Here is a 19,579-nt window from a genome sequence, read left to right on the forward strand (position 1 = left end):
CTTGGATTTTCCCCTAAAAGATGATCACCCCTTTGTCGTTACCAAGGTTAAATACTGCTCGACTTATACGAGAGTTGCTTCAAATATCCTAAATTTTCCACTTATGATTTTCAAGAAGGTTCTAGCTATGACTGAGGAGACAAATAATTGATATATGTAAGGCCGACGTGATTATGGTTGGTTATAGCATCTTGGTTTGGATGCCCATCGGGGGCCAACCATCCTCGTACATATAAGTCCTTGGGTGTGTTAATGACGCTATTGTCCCTCTTCATAGTCCCACATCAGGTTATTAGTATGGTTCAACTAAATATGTTAATAGGCTCGGAGTTGAATTACTTCTTGGTGATCTCCCTAGATTAAAGTATTGGGTTTCTACTCGCACTCCTAACAAATGGTATCATAACGAATGGTTGATTGGTGGCACTTGCAAAGTGTATCGGTGTTTGGTGAATATTTCAAGAAAGGAATCTAACCAATGTGGTTCGAGGGTAGCCTTCATGGTGCGGTCTAATGGAAGAGACTTGTAGTGAAGGTGAGTGTTGTCATATAATAACAGAGTCTCGATTTTAACCTTAATGATTTGATCTGATGGAATGAAAGTGGGTGTTGGAGATTCGAATTGAGACATGTTGGTTCATAAGGATATATGAATTAAGGAGAAGTAGACCCTAACACTGAGCTCGCATGTGAGGGGAAGATTGTTAAAAAATGCGTGTGTGAATTGTATAAGAAATGTCCCAAATCAGAGAATTCGTATAGCTTGTAATAGTTAATATATCATAATTGACATATAACTCATTGACTTAAGCTTTTGAGTGAATGTGGGTTCAATTGAATATGTTGACGAATTTAGACTTTGCCTCTCTCTGGGTGATCTCCCACACAAATGTATCGAATTTCTACTAAGCGCTCCCAACAATACCCTCGATTGCAGCCACACTCAAGAGAAAGTCCATAGAAATGATGATTTAGATATTCAAAAGTCGATGATAATTCAATCCAAACTAGTCACTTCATAAAAAATATCCATAAATTTTGATTTTTTATGTAATTTAATTGTAAATTGAGGGTGGTTTTGTTTCCTCACGCTTCCTACAATTATTCTAATGTATTTTACTTGAAAGCTTATTTGTTTATTTTTCTTTTTTTCTTAATTTTTTTCTTCAAACTTTTTTTTTGTAATATTTGATATATTTTCTAATGTGGTGCCACTTTAGTGCCAACTATGCGAATTTTTTTAAAAAAAATACCACATCGGATTTTGGCATGTCATATTATCAAATTTGACTGCGGCCTTGCAAAAAAGACCAAATTGCTCCCAATAAAAGACATTTAGAATTTGATTGCAAAAATTCAAGTGTTTAGAACTTGATTGTATATATTGACAAATGTTTACTACTGGTGATGCCATTTTCCCAAATTTATATGTTGTGAAAGTTTTTGCTGTTTTGGATAAATAAAAGTCAAATTATGTGCGCCGCAAGATATTGATTAAGTGAAAGTCAATTTTAATAGTTTTAGAATTCTAGTTGTACCTCAGTGTATATTAACATGAAAACTTCTATTGCATAACAATATCATAGCCGCCTAACTTTTAGGTCGATATATCCAATTATGCGTATAGTGACACGAGAATATATTATTAAATGTCTAGAGAATCTTAAATGATGAATTGAACAATTATATATTTGAGTAATCAATATATTATATAGAAGAATACATTGTCGGCATGACAAATAATCTATGAGATTTTATCTGCATGTGAAGTTGATATCTCTATTAATATCGCCAATTTAAATAGTACTCCGCCTGCCAAATCGGTCAACCGGACGTGAACAAAGAATTATAGTCCTTCATGTTTGACCTATAATGAACTTGTCCTTTTCCGTAATGTTCTACAGTCCTGGTCGCTCTGCCCAGGAAAAAGCAAGAAAGGCTTAAAAAGCAAGGCTGATTGGTCCAGTTCGGAGTGCTTTGAATTTTGAATGCTTGTGGACTGCTCAACGAGTAACTTGCCTATAAATACCGACTGGTTCTCTTCATCATCTTCATCAGCTCAAGCCTTCTTCAATAGAAAATCCTTCCATTTCCTACTTGAGTTCATCACTCTTTGCTTCTTACAAGGAAAACATGGGCGTCGTCACCTACTCTCAGGAGTTCACATCTGTCGTTGCTCCATCGAGGATGTTCAAGGCTTTGGTCCTTGACTCACACAACGTCATTCCCAAGATTGTCCCATAGGGCATCAAGAGCGTCGAGTTCATCGAGGGAGATAGTGGAGTTAGCAGTATTAAGTCGACCAACTTTGGCGAAAGTAAGTCGGATAACAAATGTTTATCTATCATGTCAAGTTCATTTATAGACCACAAAACTCAGAATTAATCTTTTCACTTTGTTGAATTCATGTAACAGGTGCTCACATTAAGTGCACGAAGCACAAGATTAATGCTCTAGATGTTGAGAACTTTTACTGCAAATACACTTTGATTGAAAGTGATATCAAGTTCGACAAAATCGACTTCATTGTCTATGAGGTGAAGTTCACATCAGTTGATGGTGGATGCGTCCGCAAGATGACTAGCAACTATCATGTTAAGGAAGGTGGAGATCTCAAGGAAAATGACATCAAGCAGGGTAAAGACAGGGCTATGGGATTGTTCAAGGCAGTTGAAGAGTACCTCTTGGCAAATCCCGATGTTTGTGCTTAAATTGTCTTTTCAAAATCATTTAGAGTGATAATTATTGGAAATTGAGGTGATTTGTTTTGTATGCTTCTTTCTGGCTCTAGCTCGGAGCTTTTGTGTGAGGAATGGCTTTTCTAGTGTCTTTCTATGTTCTAAAGGGTTTGTTGGTTAAGTATAAGGTCATGTCAGAATAAAACTTGAAAGAGCAATGAGCAATTCAATGATTGATGCATTGCCTTGGATTTTTCTCTCAAGTAGATCTCCCTTTGTGATTACTATTCATCAAGTCGAATTTGCATGCGAATTTATTCTATTCTCACATCAGTTGCCAAATTTCCTTCTAGCCCTGAAAGAAAAGTATTATGAACTTCCCTATCCAAATTATGACGCTCGAATATTTCCAATTATGAGACCGTTATTTTCACTAACTATAACTTCATTTCCCATCTAATCAAATTTGAGGTTTATTGCGGCTTGAACTTAGAAATTCAACAGAATTGATGCGTATGAGTTGCTTGTGGCTTCCAAAAAGCAAGCATGTGAGCCGAAAGGCAGGCAAAAAGAATTTTGGAGAGCATAAGAAAAACAGAGGACTCTGTTTTGGTGTTACTTGGTCGTGTTGGAGTGTGGTTCATACTCCCCATCGACAGGAAGGCACGGGGGTCCCACTCCCCTGTGAGCGGGCGAGGGTCGCGGGAGTAGCAATCCCGATCCGCTAGAGGGCTTTTTAGTTTGAGTCCAAAAAAGAAAAGTTTTCTAATTCAATTAGGTTTCCTTTTTTGAATAGGTTTCCAAGAAAGAGGTTTCCTATTTTGAATAGATTTCCTACTTAAATGGTTTCCTAATTGGAGTAGGTTTCCTAATTAGAGTAGGTTTATTATTTTGAATCAAACTATTGCCTATACAGAGTCTCTTTCTCTTGTAATTAGGAGAGATGGTTTTGATAGTGCAATGCAAGAGGCTCTTTTCGTAAGGGGAAGGAATAGTGAACGATCCAATCCGGATTTGGTGGCAGGAATAAATCCAGAAGAAGATCTAAAAGGAGAGATCGATTGAAAATAACGTGTTGGAAGTGCAAAAAGCCTAGACACTTGAAAAAAGATTGCAGAAGCAAAAGTATAGGTCCGGATAAATGAGATGAGGCATCATCCTCTAGTACAAAGAAAAATGATGACAACATCAAGGGAGACATGTATCTCGTATGCAATTCATCATAGGGTGACTGCAATGCATGGATAATTGATACTGGAGGGTCTTTTAACTTGACGCCTCATAGAGATTGGTTCTGCTGTTACAAACCATATCAGGAAGGTACAATGCGAATAGGGGATGACACAATGCTTGATATTGTTGGTCGCAGAAAGGTGATGCTGAAGATGAAAGATGGGACAATTAAAAATCTTTCGAATGTGATGCATATTCCTGGTCTTACCAGGAATGTTATTTCTATGGGAACTATGGTAGATGCTGGCATTACCTTCACTAGCGATAAATATTCATGCAAGCTAACCTGTGGATCTATGGTAATCGCCAGAGGCAAACGATATGAAAAATTGTGGAAGTTATTGGAAAGCACGGTAATCAGCGCTGAGAGTTATATCTCAGAACATGTGGAAGAAGGACTTTCGATGCTATGGCATCGAAGATTGGGTCACATCAGTGAGAAAAGGGCTGATGAGCCTTACCTCAAAGAAGATGGTGGATGGTGTGACATCCACGATTTTGGCTAAACGGAATGATTATAGAACTGGCGTGCAGATTATGGGAGAAATCGGCCATGGACCAATCCAACGATAAGTCATGGATTGATCAACCCAATCGGAAGGGTAACCAAGGGTTCAGCCATGGTCTGATCAAAATATCGGCCCTGAAATGATCAAGGGATCGGCAATGAATCAATCAAATGGCCATACAAGTGACTCGAGCTATTCAGCCATGGATAGGCTTCTCGACTATAAGGGTTGGTCGTACGACGGTTTTGTACCGTCACGGATCGATGAACGATCATGGATCGATTCCGTGAGGTCTTATTCCTGTTGCAGGTAGTTTCGCACGGTCATGTACTGACTGCGGACGACTATGGATCGATCCATGTGACCGTGTATTGGTCATAGAACGATCGGTCCTACACAAGTACATGACAACCGAGGGTCGTTCATGGACCAAGTATGCTTGGCCATGACCGATCATGGACCGACTATGGGACACTTGGACGGGTCACGGATCAGTTGTGGACCGGTCTCGGATTGGTTCGACGACCTCGCCGAATGGGTCATGTACCTAAGCCGTGTGCTAGGCCACATGTCGGGCCATGAGCCGGCTATGTGCCTAACTTGGACACTTCCGTAAGGCCAAAGGCTAGCCCAAGCGCCAACCATGTGCCCATCCAACTTGTGGACGCTGCGGATGAGCCACGCCAGGTCGCACACGGGCCATGCGCTCAGTCTGCACGGGTCATGTGCCCGGTCTGTTCGGCTAATGGCCTAGTCCTACGCCCATTCAGGCCTAGAATCGGGAGGACAGGCCTTGCGCCAAGCCACGTGCCCGGTCTGCCAAGCCACGTGCCCGGTCAGTGTCAGCCATTGTGCCCACGCCATGGGCCACTGACCTAGTCATTTAAAATAAGTTTAGCCATGATGTGAAGACTGCATTCCTCCATGATGACTTGGAGGAGAATATTTACATGAAACAACCAGAAGGGTTTGTGGTCAAAGGAATAGAAGATCTTGTTTGCAAACTAAACAAGTCTTTGTATGGCCTGAATCAATCTCCAAGAATGTGGTACTAAAAGTTTGACTCATATGTCTTGAAGCTTGGCTTTGTCCGTTATGATGCTGATAATTGTGTCTATGCGAAAATGTTAGATGAGGATTTTGTTATCTTAACCTTATATGTTGATGATATGTTGCTAGTTAGACATAGTTTGAAAATGATTAGCACCATGAAAGGATTGTTGGCAAAACTATTTGAGATGAAAATCTAGGCCCAGCAAACTTCATCTTGGGCATGCGGATTAAAAGAGAACTTGAGAATGGGAAATTGTGGCTAAGTCAGAAGAAATATGTTGAAAGTGTGTTGAAAAAGTTCAACATGGCTAACTGTAAAATCGTGAAAACCCCCATGTCAACAAGTTCCAAGTTATCAGCGCTCCAGTGTCCTAAGACTGAAGAGGAAACTAAAGAGATGACAATAGTTCCATATGCAAGCGCAATTGGGAGCTTAATGTATGCCATGGTATGTACTCGTCCAGATATTATTGTTCAAGCAGTGGGAGTATTGAGCAGATATATGTCCAATCCAGGGAAAGAGCATTGGATGGCAGTAAAGCGGGTGCTTTATTACCTTCGCAGTACATATGATCTTGAGCTATGTTATGAAGGCATGAAAAGCTCAAAGGGACAGCAAGCGTTAGACCTAAAGTGTTTTGTGGATGCTGATTGGGGAGGTGACATTGATAGAATAAGGTCAACTAGCGGATATGTTATTTTCTTATTCGGTGGAGCTGTGAGTTGGATGAGTGATATATTAGGAGGCCAGGCCATCATCACATAGTCAACTTGGCTAGTGCTATCAAAGCAAGTACAACCTTCGGTAGAAAAATTGTGATTCTAGATGAATCGAGACTGGTCTAAAAAAGGCAAGGATCGAAATAATTGCAAATGGTAAGAGGGCACAAACAAAATATGGCTCTCCTAACTATTTTCACATAGGTTCACCTTCTTTTGATTTCTCGCATATTATTATTTCTTTAGAATTTTATTTCTATGTCACATAGGAAAATAGGATGTCTTTGGAGTAATTAAGAGCAGTAATAGCATATACTAATGTGAAGAAAATTTTATAACAAGCTGTATTATCCATTCTTGATTTGAAGGTTCTTACTATCACTCTCCCACTAACTATCAGATCGGGAATGGATAAGACCGTATATGGAAAATTATCCCTCAACAAAGTTCGGGACAATGCTCTGACAGTTCGACAGCGGTGCATTGAATCAACATGTTTGCTGATATTCAAAGCATAAGTTGAACCTAATAGTTGATAAGCTTGAGCACCGACAGTCATGATTCTGAGATGACTATCATTCTTAAAAATCCGTGTGAGAAGATTGTCCCTAAGCTTCACGTTTATAAGTGAATTCAAATAGAAAAATAATAACATAAAACTTAATTATCATTTCTCAAAATAATGCATTTATTTCAATGTGCCAAACCGATGGACTTAGCTCTCCCAAAGCAAATCCAATACAACATGCCCCGAAAGAAAAGATTACTGAAAAATCCTCACATAATGTTTTCTAGAAAACAAAAGGTCTAATTAGAATGCACATCAAGCATAAGCATCGGGATTGGCAGAAAGGTACTCCTCGACGACCTTGTACAACCCCATAGCCTTTTCTTTACCTTGTTTACTGTCCTCTTCCTTAAGATCACAAGTGTCGTTACACCGTCGAGGCTGTCGAGGCTGTTCAAGGCTATGTTCCTTGACTCCCACCATATCCTACCCAAGATTGTTCCCGAGGGCATCAAGAGCATTGACTTCATCGAGGGAGACGGCGGAGTTGGTAGCATTAAGCAAACCAACTTCGGTGAAAGTAAGTCAAATCATACTCGTACTTCCACCATGTCAAGTCTATATAGAGATCTCGGAATTAACAATTAACTTCTTTGCTTTAATGAATTTACATAACAGGCTCCCATATTATGTACACAAAGCACAAGATTGATGCTCTCCACTCAAGTAGCTTTTACTGCAAATATACCATGATCGAAAGCGATATAAAGTTCGACAAGATCGACTCCGTTGTGGAAGAAGTGAAATTCATCGCAGCTGGCAGCGGATGTGTCTGCAAGATGACCAGCGAGTACCACGTTCATGAAAGTTGTGAGCTCAAGGAAGAGGACATCAAGAAGGGTAAAGACACAGCCCTGGAATTGTTCAAGGCTGTTGAGGAGTACCTCGTGGCCAACCCCGATGTTTGCGCCTAAATGCTTTTCTCAAGATCCTTTCCGAGCGATGATAGAGTAAAGTGAGTGGAAAGTTTGTATTGTATCTTCTGTTTTCCCTTTGGCTCTGCCTCGGAACTTCTGGGTGAGGAAAGGTTTTTTATCGTGTGTTTTGGCATGTTATAATGGGTTTGAAGGTTCTGGGTAAGGTCATGCCAAAAAATAAAAATTGAAGGAGCAATGAGCAATCCGTTAAATTATGGATTTTGCCCAAGAAAAGATCTCCCTTTGTGGTCGTGAAGGTGAATTTTCACTTGACCTATAGATGAGTTGCATAAAGAAGAGATGGAGGGCAAAATGGAGCGCAAGGGAAAATTGGGCATTTCCTTATACTTTTTTAAAATAAGTGCATTGTAAGTCTTAAAACAAGTCATGAAAATGCAATTGAGTGCTAAAATTTATTAGAAAAGTGCTAAAATAAAAAAGAGATGAGGGCAGGCGGCCGGCGAGCTGGGCGAGTGGCTGGGCAGGCCGGCGAGCGACCTGGCCGGCTAGCTGAGCGGCTCGGCCAGGCGGGTAAGAGAGCGGCCGACGAGCTGGGCTGCACGGCGACGAGCGACGGTTGCAGCGACGATGGTGGGGACGGGCAGCCGGGTCGGGGGATGGGCGAGAGGGGAAGCTGGGGTGGTGGTGGCGAGCCGGCGGCGGTCGGGGGCGGTACGGCGGCGTCGCAGGCGGCTGGACGAGGCCAGACAGGCTGGCTGGCGGCTCGGCGGAGCCGGGCCGCGGCGGCAAGCTTGCTGCTCGCGTGCAAAGGGGAAGGGGAATAGCCGGGTCGGGGGAGTCGGATGGACGGACGGTGGCCCTGGCAGCGACGGACGACCGGATGGCGACACAATGCGGTCAGGCGGACGGCGTGCGGCGGTCGGGTGTCGGCGAGCGGCGGTCGGTAGAGGGGAGAAGGAACAGGGCGAGGGAGGAAGAAGAAGACGAAGGAAGAAGAAGAAAAGAAGAAAGAAGAAGAAGAAAAAGAAAAAAAGGAAGAGAGAGAGAGGTTTGCATGGGGAAGGGGGAGGAAGGGACGTGACCGAGCAGACCCGATGGCCCACATTTAAACTCGAAGTCGATCCAATGGTCTACGAAAAATCTTAATTATAATTTAGGATTTGGCCAAAAGACACTAAATAAAACACACTACGAGAGAGGTCTACTAGTCTAAATCCGCACCCGATCCAAATTTCACTTTTCAACAATTCTGGGCAATATCGACGCTTGCCACAATAATATCGACATCGTCCAATTAAATTCGTCACGAAACTCCGAGAAATTCGACAACCAAGTTTGGGCTCTAAATAACAGCCAAATTCGATCGAGTGCGATTCTAACGAAACCTCTAATTTAAAAATAACTCAAGAGTGATCAGTTCCGAGTGAGATTTTACTATAAACACATTGATGAAATACACATTTTATAAATCCCAAAAATGGGTCGAAATTCGGAATGTCACACTCAATCTTGCACTCACTCACTCTGCACTCTCATTTCAGCTTGGGTATGAATTTTCCTATATTTAATTCAATATGGAAGTGTTTTAGCAATATGGGTCTGATCGGGTATGGGTCGGATCGGATATGGGTTAAGAAAATTGCATTGCGCATAAATGGGTCATAAACGGGTTAATGGGTCAATTTGGGTTGGACCATTTATGACCTGACCCAGATCCGACCCGACCCACCCATTTGACAGGTCTAATCACAAGTGTCGTCGCACCATCGAGGCTGTTCAAGGCTATGATCCTTGACTCACACAATGTCCTGCCCATGATTGTTCCCGAGGGCATCAAGAGCGTTGAGTTCATCGAGGGAGATGGCGGAGTTGGTAGCATCAAGAAAACCAACTTTGGTGAAAGTAAGTTGGATCACACTTGTACTTCTACCATGTCAAGTCTATATATAGACCTCGGAATTAAGAACTTCCTAACTTTAATGAATTTACATAACATGCTCCTACATCAAGTACACGAAGCACAAGATCGATGCTCTCGACGCAGGTAGCTTTTACTGCAAATATACCATGATCGAAAGCGATATCAAGTTCGACAAGATCGAGCGTGTCATGGAAGAAGTGAAATTCATCGCAACTGACAGCGGATGTGTCTGCAAGATGACCAGCGTGTACCACGTCAAGGAAGGTTGTGAGCTCAAGGAGGAGGACATCAAGAAAGGTAAAGACAGAGCTATCGGACTGTTCAAGGCTGTTGAGGAGTACCTCGTGGCCAACCCCGATGTTTGCGCCTAAATGCTTTTCTCAAGATCCTTTCTAAGTGCTGATAGAGTAAAATGAGTGGAAAGTTTGTATTGTGGCTTCTGTTTTCCCTTTGGCTCTGCCTCGGAGCTTCTGGGTGACGAAATGTTTTTATCGTGCGATTTCTATGTTATAAAGGGGTTTGATGGTTGTGTGTAAGGCCATGCAAAAAAATATAACTTGAAGGAACAATGAGCAATCCAATAAATTATGGATTTTTCCCAAGAAAAGATCTCCCTTTGTGGTCATGAAGGTGAATTTTTACTTGACTTATGGATGAGTTTGCATAAAGAGGAGATAGAGGGCACAATGAAGTGCAAGGGAAAATTGGGCATTTCATTGCACTTTTCCTAAGCTAGATAGATTTGTCATCAGACAATAATTCTATACTCTGGCAATCCAGAAAGTAAAAGAAGTGGCAGTGAATCACTTCGCTTTTGATGAGAATACACCGGGAACCTGTTCTTTTTTTTTTCCAATTTGATTTATAAAAATAAAAATTTTCCACTAACTGTATTCATCATAATTATGCAACTTAATATTTATTAATTAAGCTATAGTGCGCTTCTTTGAAAATCACGGAAAGCAAGCATTGTTTTCCAAATAAAATGGAGAAAATTTGAATAGCAAAAAAGAAAAGAAAAGGTGGAAAAATATTTTAAAAAAAAGAAAAAGAACGGTCATAATAGAGACATTTGTCTATGTGAGTTAATCCAAGTAGGAAGGTTGAATACTCCAAGGGCAAAGACCCTTTTGCTAGATGACATCAATTAAGATATTGCAATCAATTTCAAAAATTGCTTTTCGGATGTCAGGGACTGAGCATAATTGCAAGCAAGAAGAAGAGTTGCTGCTTACACTTCCTTTGGCGAGTTTCCTACATTCTCTTCTTTTCCAAGCTGGGACTACCGAGCCGCTAGCCGATCGTGTTATAATATCTATGGTTTCTTTGTTATCTTTTCATGCACCATCTACATTAAATTTTAGCCTTTGATCTAATGGTGGGAATCGGAGTCTGTCCTTTCCCCAAGAGAATCGGTTCCTAAACTTATTTCCGTGACTGTCCTCAATAGCAAACCGAACGAACATAGAATTTTAACTTAGCAATGGTGGTCATGGTTGTCTGGTATCAAGCCTAAAATTTCTGTCTAAATCAGTTCAAGATATAAAAAATTCAATTTTCTTTTCGAAAAGATTGTATGCAGGCAATTTGGAGCTGAAAAACGGATTAACTTATCTAGATTCACCTATTTTACGCTTCGGTTCCGACGAAAACAGATGATTCACATTATGACCAAAATATCCTATTCGAATTGCTTTTTCTAGAGAGGTGGTATCCCAAGTTTAGACTATAGTCATTTGGGTTTGATGACGTGGCTATAATGGCCTATGAAAAGTCAAACTAGCAAAATTTCCTTTCGATACGAAGCGTAAATTTCGTGTCTACATCAATTCTAAATTAAAAAAAAATTCAATATTTCTTTTCGGAAGGATCGTGTCTATTCAAATTGGAGCAACAAGGGATTGACTTATCTAAACTCGTCCATTTCACGCTATGATTCTGGTGGAGTCGGAGGACTATGGTCTAGTAGTACTAACCAAATGGACTTGCCTATAAGTACCAAGTAGTTCTTTTCATTATCTTCATCAGCTCAACTCTTCTCCATTAGCAATCACACCAAACCCTTCCACTACCCTTCTTGAGTTCAGTTCTCTTCATTTCTTACTAGGCCAACATGGGAGTCATCACCTACTCGCAGGAGATCACAAATGTCGTCACACCATAGAGGATGTTCAAGGCTTTGGTCCTTGACTCACACAATGTCCTGCCCAAGATTGTTCCCAGTGGCATCAGGAGCGTCGAGTTTATCGAGGGAGATGGTGGAGTTGGTAGCATTAAGAAAACCAACTTTGGTGAAAGTAAGTCGAATCATACTTGTACTTCTATTATGTCAAGTCTATAAATAGACCTCAGAATTAAGAAATAACTTTTTTGCTTCAATGAATTTACATAATAGGCTCCCACATCAAGTACACGAAGCACAAGATCGATGCTCTCGACGCAGGTAGCTTTTACTATAAATACACTTTCATCGAGAGTTAAGATCGACTGCGTCGTTTGCGAGATGAAATTCGTTGCAGCCAATGTTGGATGTGTCTACCAGATGACCAGTGAGTACCATGTTAAGGAAGGTTGTGAGCTAAAGCTCAAGGAGGAGGTCATCAAGCAGGCGAAAGAGAGAGCCATGGGATTGTTCAAGGCTGTTGAGGAGTACCTTGTGGCCAACCCCGATGTTTGCGCCTAAATGCTTTTCTCAAGATCCTTTCTGAGTGATGATATAGTGAAGTGAGTGGAAAGTTTGCATTGTATCTTCTGTTTTCCCTTTGGCTCTGCCTCGAAGCTTTTGGGTGAGGAAAGGTTTTTATTGTGTGATTCTGTGTTATAGGGTTTGATGGTTGTGTGTAAGGCCATGCCAAAAAATAAAACTTGAAGGAGCAATGAGCAATCCAATAAATTATGGATTTTGCCCAAGAAAAAATCTGCCTTTGTGGTCATGAAGGTGAATTTTCACTTGACTTAAGAATGAATTGCAAAAAGAAGAGAGAGAGAGGGGGCAAAATGAATTAATCTTATTCGATTAGCTAAAATAAAATTTTCCCCTAAATGTATTCATCGTAACTATGCAACTTAATATTGATGAATTAAGCTGTAGTGTGCTTCTTCGCTAATAATGGTAGTAAACATTGAGATTGTTTACCTAATTAAAACCATCCTGTCAAACAAGATGGAGAATATGTGGCCCAAAAAAAGATGAGAAAATTTGACTAGAAAAAAATAAGAAAAATAAAAGGTCGAAAAGTACTTTGCAAAATATTAAAAAAGGAAAAGAAGGGTCCCAAGAGAGACATTAGTCTTTGTGGGTTAATCCAAGTTTGAAGTACAGTCATTTCGATCCGATGACGTAGCTATCATGGCATTTGAAAAGTCAAACTAGCAAAATTGCCTTTTGGAAACAGAAGGAAAATAAATGGGATCCCCTTCGATTTCGCGACTGTAGTTCATAGCACGACGAACGAACGCAGAATTATACCAACCCTAAATTCTTGTCTAAATCATTTCATAATTTAAAATATACAATTTTATTTTCGAAAAGGATCTCGTCTAGGCAAATCGAAGCCAAAAAGGGATTAACTTATCTAGGATCGCCAATTTTACGCTTAGGTTCTGGGGGTTGTCGAAGCTTAACAGGCAGGCCCAGTAACCCCGCGATCACCTCTTTGTACAAAAATTAGTTATGAAAAGAATGTACATTTATAAGATATGTAGATGTTAAAGAATGACTATGGGAATGTCGTGGATTTCTTGTGCTTGAACTCAGACTTTTACCCTAGCAAAAATGTTTTTTTGTTTAAGTTATAATTGCAAGCCAATATCCTGAATTTTACCAAACTATCTTACATCATTCACTTTTTCATTACGTTCAAACCACATGCTTCGCATTATGACTAAAACTTTCGTTATAAATTGCTTTTTCCGAGCGGTGATATTCCAAATATGAGTCTATTGTGATAGGCTCACAATGTCTGGCGAAACATGTAGATTTCTTTTTTATTGAATGCATCACTTTAGGTTATTCTAACGACTTTAATGGCCAAATTTAAAAGAGATTTGTTCGTGACCATGTCCTTTTACCTCACCGTGCAGTTGAGTGTTAGGTCCTCCAATAAAAAAAAGAGCTAAGGGCTTGAAAGTAATTTTGCGGTTCCATCCGGGACATGGTTTCGGTGGCATCCGGAGATTCGGTTCCATCCGGGACTTGCCTATAAGAACCAAGTGGCCCTCTTCATCATCTTCATCAGCACAGGCCTTCTTCGTTAGCAATCACACCAAATCCTTCGATTTCCTACTTGAGCTCATTTCTCTTTGTTTCTTACTAGGAAAACATGGGAGTCATCAACCACTATCAGGAGTTCCCATCCACCGTTGCTCCGTCGCGGATGTTCAAGGCTTTGGTCCTTGACCCGCACAAAGTCATTCCCAAGGTTGTCCCCGAGGGCATCAAGAGTGCCGAGTTCATCGAGGGAGATAGCGGAGTTGGTGGCAGCAGACAGACTAAGTTGGGCCAAGGTAAGATCATACCATGTATCTCTATCACGTGAAGTTCATTTATGATATTTTTCAAAATCGAACCATCTTCTGCTTTCATGAATTTTCGTGTAATAGGTGCCCCCATTCTTGACGCAGAGAACTCCTTCTGCAAATACATGGTGCTCGAAAGTGATATCAAGTTCGACAAAATCGACTGCGCCATTTATGATGTGAAAATTGTCCCATCGGATAATGGCGGATGTGTTTGCAAGATGACCTGCGAGTACCATTCCAAGGACGGTGTGGAGCTGGATGGTGATGATATCAAGCTGGGCAAGGACAAGGCTATAAATCTCGGGCGTTTTCTCGAGCTTTTCTCTCCCTTCTATGGGAGCTTCCTCTCTCGATTTCGATATGAGAGTCCTTCCCCATCATCCATTGCCCCTCCAATCCTCCATCGTCTACACCACCCTACGCCTCTGTGCTTCCACTTCCGCCCAAAGCCATATCATTTAATCTGAGTCGTTGTCCATCCGTGGTTACAGTTCCTTCTTCACTGCTGGTTTCAGTTCGTTGTTACTAGTTGATGCGTCTTGAAACCAAGCATTCTCAGCTGATGCTTGACTCATCTAGTTCATCACCGCCTTGATCGAGCCTCCAATCCTTTGCTAATCGGAAGCTACTTCCACGTGCAGATCTAGTGTTCGACAAAATGCTTGATAGAAAGATAAGCTGGGATTCTTCTTTGTTGTGTCTCTCTGTGGCTACGTCAGTAGAGTTCGTGGCAGTTGTTGTGGATATAATAGCCTGAAACTATTGAGGTACTGTGAGCTTCATCTTTCTCTCTCGCTGGAGAGCTTTCTCGACCGTCGGGTAGCGCTCTTCACCCAAATCATCCTCACACCCTAGTCCCCTCTCACCGGCAGACTACTTCCTCCCGTTTTCCCTCTATTTGCTCGAAACGATGGCTGATACACAGAAACCATTCCAACAAATCTTCTTCCCACCCTAAATCCAGTACCCTACTTCCATTCTAAACCCTCACCCTTTTCTTATCTTCTACATTTTATCCCTGAATCATAATTCTGAGCATCCTCTGTTTACTTCAACCACTCTTCACCCGTTATTACGACCCTTTACTGAAAATCTCCAGCCCACTTCATGGAGGAGTCAGAGGAGTCTGAAATTCGTCTTGCTGCCTTGTGTAAGAGACTAGGAGGACTGTGGTCGAAGAGGAAGATTAAAGCAGCGGATGAGGCGATTTCTGCAGAAAAGATAAAGGAATGTCAGTTATCTTTAATCGGCCAACTCTACCAAAACCCTAAGATAAACATTCAGGCATTTCAGAATACAATGCGTAGGGTTTGGAGAATGGAGAATGTGGAAATATCTCTGATCGCCCCAGGCATCTTTGAGTTTCGATTCTGGTCGGAAACGGATAGAGATAAGGTTCTTGAGCAAGGCCCTTGGTCTTTTGCGAATCATCTACTCTTGCTCAAATCGTGGGAGCCGGACACTCCTCCTGCTTGTTACAACTTTAAGTCTTGCACGTTTTGGGTCCATATACATGGATTGCCGACAGAATGGATCTCTGAGAGTGTCATAGAAAAAGTGGCAGAAGAAATAGGTATTGTTTCAGATATTAAAATTGAAACCAGGGGGTATACAGCCTACAAACTAGGAAAGGCAAGAGTTTCTGTGGACATCTCGGCTCCTCTTTTACCAGGATCGATGTTTAGCAACAGGGGGAAGAAGTTGTGGCTGGACTTTAGGTATGAAAGACTCCCTCACTATTGTTATTCATGCGGAAGATTGGGACATTACGCACAACATTGTGGAGAAGTTCCTTTCACTGAAGACCGTTTTGCAAATAGGAAAGAATTACCCTTTGGTTCATGGTTAAAGGCGGAGGCAAACGAATTCAGCCCCTACTGGGATCTATTTTATGGAAAGAAGATAGAAGAACTGATGGAAGAAGATGTTATACCTGAGACACCAGAGAATTCAAGGCAGCTAGTGGTGTATGAGGGTACTCCGGAGATGGAAAGTAGTAGTAGTGCCGCCGCAAAGGGCAAGAAAGTCATGATGGAGGAAATAATTAGGGAAGACATTGACAGGACAATGCTGGATCCTGCATCAGAATTGCAAGGTGGCACAGGGGTACTTTTAGCTTGTAACCAGCAAGGACCATTGGTTGTCGAGAAACTGAAAAAATGCAAAGGTCACAAGGCTAACATGAGTAAGAAGCAGAAGAGGTATTCCCCATATAAATTGCAGCTATCTAGCAAAGAGGCGTTAGATGAGAAGCGGTTATTGGACACTCCCATCCAGACTATGGAAGAAGCTCAAATTCGGGCTTTGGTGGCTAGCCCTAATAAGCCACCGGGGTACAAATGAGGTTAATTTGTTGGAATTGTCGGGGGTTGGGCTCACCCCTGACAATTCAGGCTATTCGAGCCCTCGTGGCTAAAGAAAAGCCCGCTATCCTGTTCTTAATGGAGACGAAAAATAAAGAAGACGTCGTTAAAAGGATGCAGCGAAAATTACAGTTTCGAGAATGCTTCGTAGTGAACCCAATTGGCTTGGCTGGGGGATTAGCAGTATTTTGGAATGAACAAGTTACTATTTCTATTGACTCTAGCTCCACATATTTTGTTGATGTGCTTTGTGTTATGGGAGAGAACAAACAGAAAATGCGTATTACCTTCGTCCATGCACCTACTGATTTTCAAGACAGATTAAGACTGTGGGACAGAATCCAACAAATTAGTCGCTTAAACCGAGATCCTTGGCTATGTGTTGGAGATTTTAATGAGATCCTGTATCACTGGGAGAAAGTTGGGAAGAGATTGGCGGAGAATTACAGAAGTAAAGCCTTCCACGACTTTTTGGATGCTTGCGCTCTTATGGATTTGGAAAGCAAGGGTTGTGCCTATACCTGGGCCAATAATAGAGAAGGGGAAGCTCTGGTTAAGGAGAGACTGGATAGAGCGGTGTGCAACATAGACCGGAGGGTTTCTTACCCTAATGCGGAGGCATTTGTGTTACCTGCTATTGGGTCGGATCATAGCCCAATTTTATTGAATCTGTTTCCGGAGTATGGTAAACAAAAAAAGGAATTCAAATTTGAAGTATTTTGGATAGAAGATGAGGAGTATGGGCAGATAGTATCAGACTCTTGGAATTCTTTTCGGGGAGAGTCAGTGGCTTTATCAGTTAGATTGACAAAGGTGGCTGAGAAGTTGGTTGGGTGGAGTAAGAGGAGGTTTTCAAATGCTGAAAAACAAATTTCGATGCTGAAAAAAGAGATACAAGAGATTACAAATAGTCCAAACCTAAACTTTGATAAAGAAAGGTTGAATTGGCTGAAAATGGAAGTGGAAAGATTGTGGAGACAAGAGGAGGTTTATTGGGGAATGAGATCCAGGATTAATTGGCTTAAATGGGGGGACAAAAACACGAAATATTTCCATGCAACTATAGTGCAGAGGAGGCAGCGAAACAAAATAGCAATGCTGAAAAATGAAAATGATGAATGGAGTCGAGAGCCCAACCAGTTGAAACACATGACAGTCAACTATTTCAAAGAGCTATACACTACAAGAGGGGCTCGAGATTTCAAACCAGTACTTGATCAGATCCCATGCTTAATAAGTGAAGAGGTCAACCAGGATTTAACCAGGGAAGTAACTCTTGAGGAGGTTACTAAGGCAACCTTCTAGCTAGGCGCCGTAAAGGCCCCCAGACCAGATGGCTTGAGTGGAAAAATTTTTCAATATCACTGGAAGGACATCCAAAATGAAGTATTTAGGGAGGTACGACTTTTCTTTAGTTTAGGAAATCTTAACCCTGAATTAAATAAAACCTTTATTACCCTCGTTCCTAAAGTTCCTAATCCAGAGAAGCTAGATCAGTTTCGCCCTATAAGCTTGTGCAATTTCGCTTACAAAATCATTTCAAAAGTTATGGCTAATAGATTGAAACCGTGGCTCCCGAAATTCATAGCCAAGGAGCAAAGCGCCTTTGTTAGTGAGCGACAAATTCAAGACAATATATTGATAGTACAAGAGGTACTCCATCAATTACGAATTTGAAAGAGAAAAAAGAAATTCCATGCAGTGCTCAAATTAGACATGAAAAAGGCGTATGACCGGGTGGAATGGGATTTTCTGGAAGCGAGTATGCTGAGAATGGGATTCTGCGAAACATGGGTCTCCTGGATTATGAAATGTGTCTCCACAATCTTATACAGTGTTAAAATGAATGGGGAACCTTTACCTACCTTTCATCCTACTAGAGGAATAAGACAAGGCGACCTCCTTTCTCCCTACCTCTTCATCATTATGGCTAATGTGCTATCTGTTTTGCTGCAGACAACGGTGGGAAATGGAAGTATCAAAGGGATCAAATTAAACCACTTCTGCCCAACTTTATCTCACCTACTTTTTGCGGATGATTTAATACTCTTCCTTGCAGGAAAGATTGTTGACTGTCAAAATGTGGTAGCGGTTCTGAATCAATACTGTTTTGCGTCTGGACAAGCACTAAATCTGAACAAGTCAGGTATGTTTTTTAGCAAAGACTGCCCAAGGGAATTAAGAAGAAATATGACATACTAGCTGAGAGTTCCTGAGATAGAGAAGACAGGGAAGTATTTGGGAATACCATCCGACTGGGGCTGCTAAAAAAAACAAATGTTTGCTTGGATCCTCGATAGAGTCAATAAGAAATTGGAAGGTTGGAAAGACAATTTTTTATCTAAGGCAGGGAAAGAAATCCTCCTTAAAACGGTGGTGCAAGCTCTACCGCAGTATGCAATGTCCATCTTCAAAATCCCCCTATCCATTTGTCGAACTATTGAAAGGAAAATTGCAGCTTTCTGGTGGAAAAATTCTGAAAAACTGGGACACTCTTAAAGCAAGAAAGGATGAAGGTGGCCTAGGTTTTCGAGACTTAATTACATTTAATGAGGCAATGTTGGGGCGACAGGCACGGAGACTAATCTAGAATCCATACTCTCTCTAGAGTCGGCTTTTTAAAGGATTGTATTATCCTCATACAGATTTATTACATGCAAAAAAAGGTTCAAGTCCCTCATGGGGATGGCGAAGCTTGATTTTAGGCCGTAATGTAATCAGTCAGTCAATTCGATGGGTGGTTGGAAATGGTGAGAAAATCAACATAAGGGAAGATAAGTGGCTGTCGAGAGGCTTGATTGGAGGGCCTGTGAACAGAGAGGATCCAACTCGGGTATCCGAACTAATGGTCAGGGAGGAAGCCAAATGGAATGAAAAAAGGGTGAGAGAGGTGTTTGACTTTGAAACAACCCAAGAAATTTTAGCCATTCCTATTAACCCCCAACTTCCAGAGGACAAATTGGTGTGGACACCAACCAAAACAGGGCAGTTCACAGCGAAGAGTGCGTATAACAACATCAAAGCACAAAAAGAAACACCAAATCAGAATCAAGCTTCAACGTCGTACCAAACCCCCAGAAAATTATGGAATAGAATTTGGAAGGCAAAATTACAACCCAAAATCAGATTTTTTCT

At 41.3% G+C, this 19,579-nt stretch overlaps 1 protein-coding gene across 3 annotated transcripts in view; it reads left to right on the forward strand.

Moving 5' to 3' along the window:
- LOC115663603 (major strawberry allergen Fra a 1-3-like) overlaps positions 1 to 19,579 on the forward strand; it is a 49,007-nt gene that overhangs the window by 22,545 nt on the left and 6,883 nt on the right. For 2 of the 3 annotated variants that reach the window (XM_056312037.1, XM_056312038.1), the window contains exon 3: positions 11,956 to 12,003. In XM_056312037.1, coding sequence (XP_056168012.1) covers positions 11,956 to 12,003 — 48 coding nt within the window. Of the gene's footprint in view, positions 1 to 11,580; positions 11,858 to 11,955; positions 12,004 to 19,579 lie in introns of those variants that run through there. The other variant, XM_056312039.1, reaches the window with a different exon arrangement.

Source organism: Syzygium oleosum, unplaced genomic scaffold (assembly GCF_021117445.2).
Source record: "Syzygium oleosum isolate NSW1041296 unplaced genomic scaffold, Sole_v2.1 Sole_v2.06, whole genome shotgun sequence".
NCBI classification, from domain to species: Eukaryota; Viridiplantae; Streptophyta; class Magnoliopsida; order Myrtales; family Myrtaceae; genus Syzygium; species Syzygium oleosum.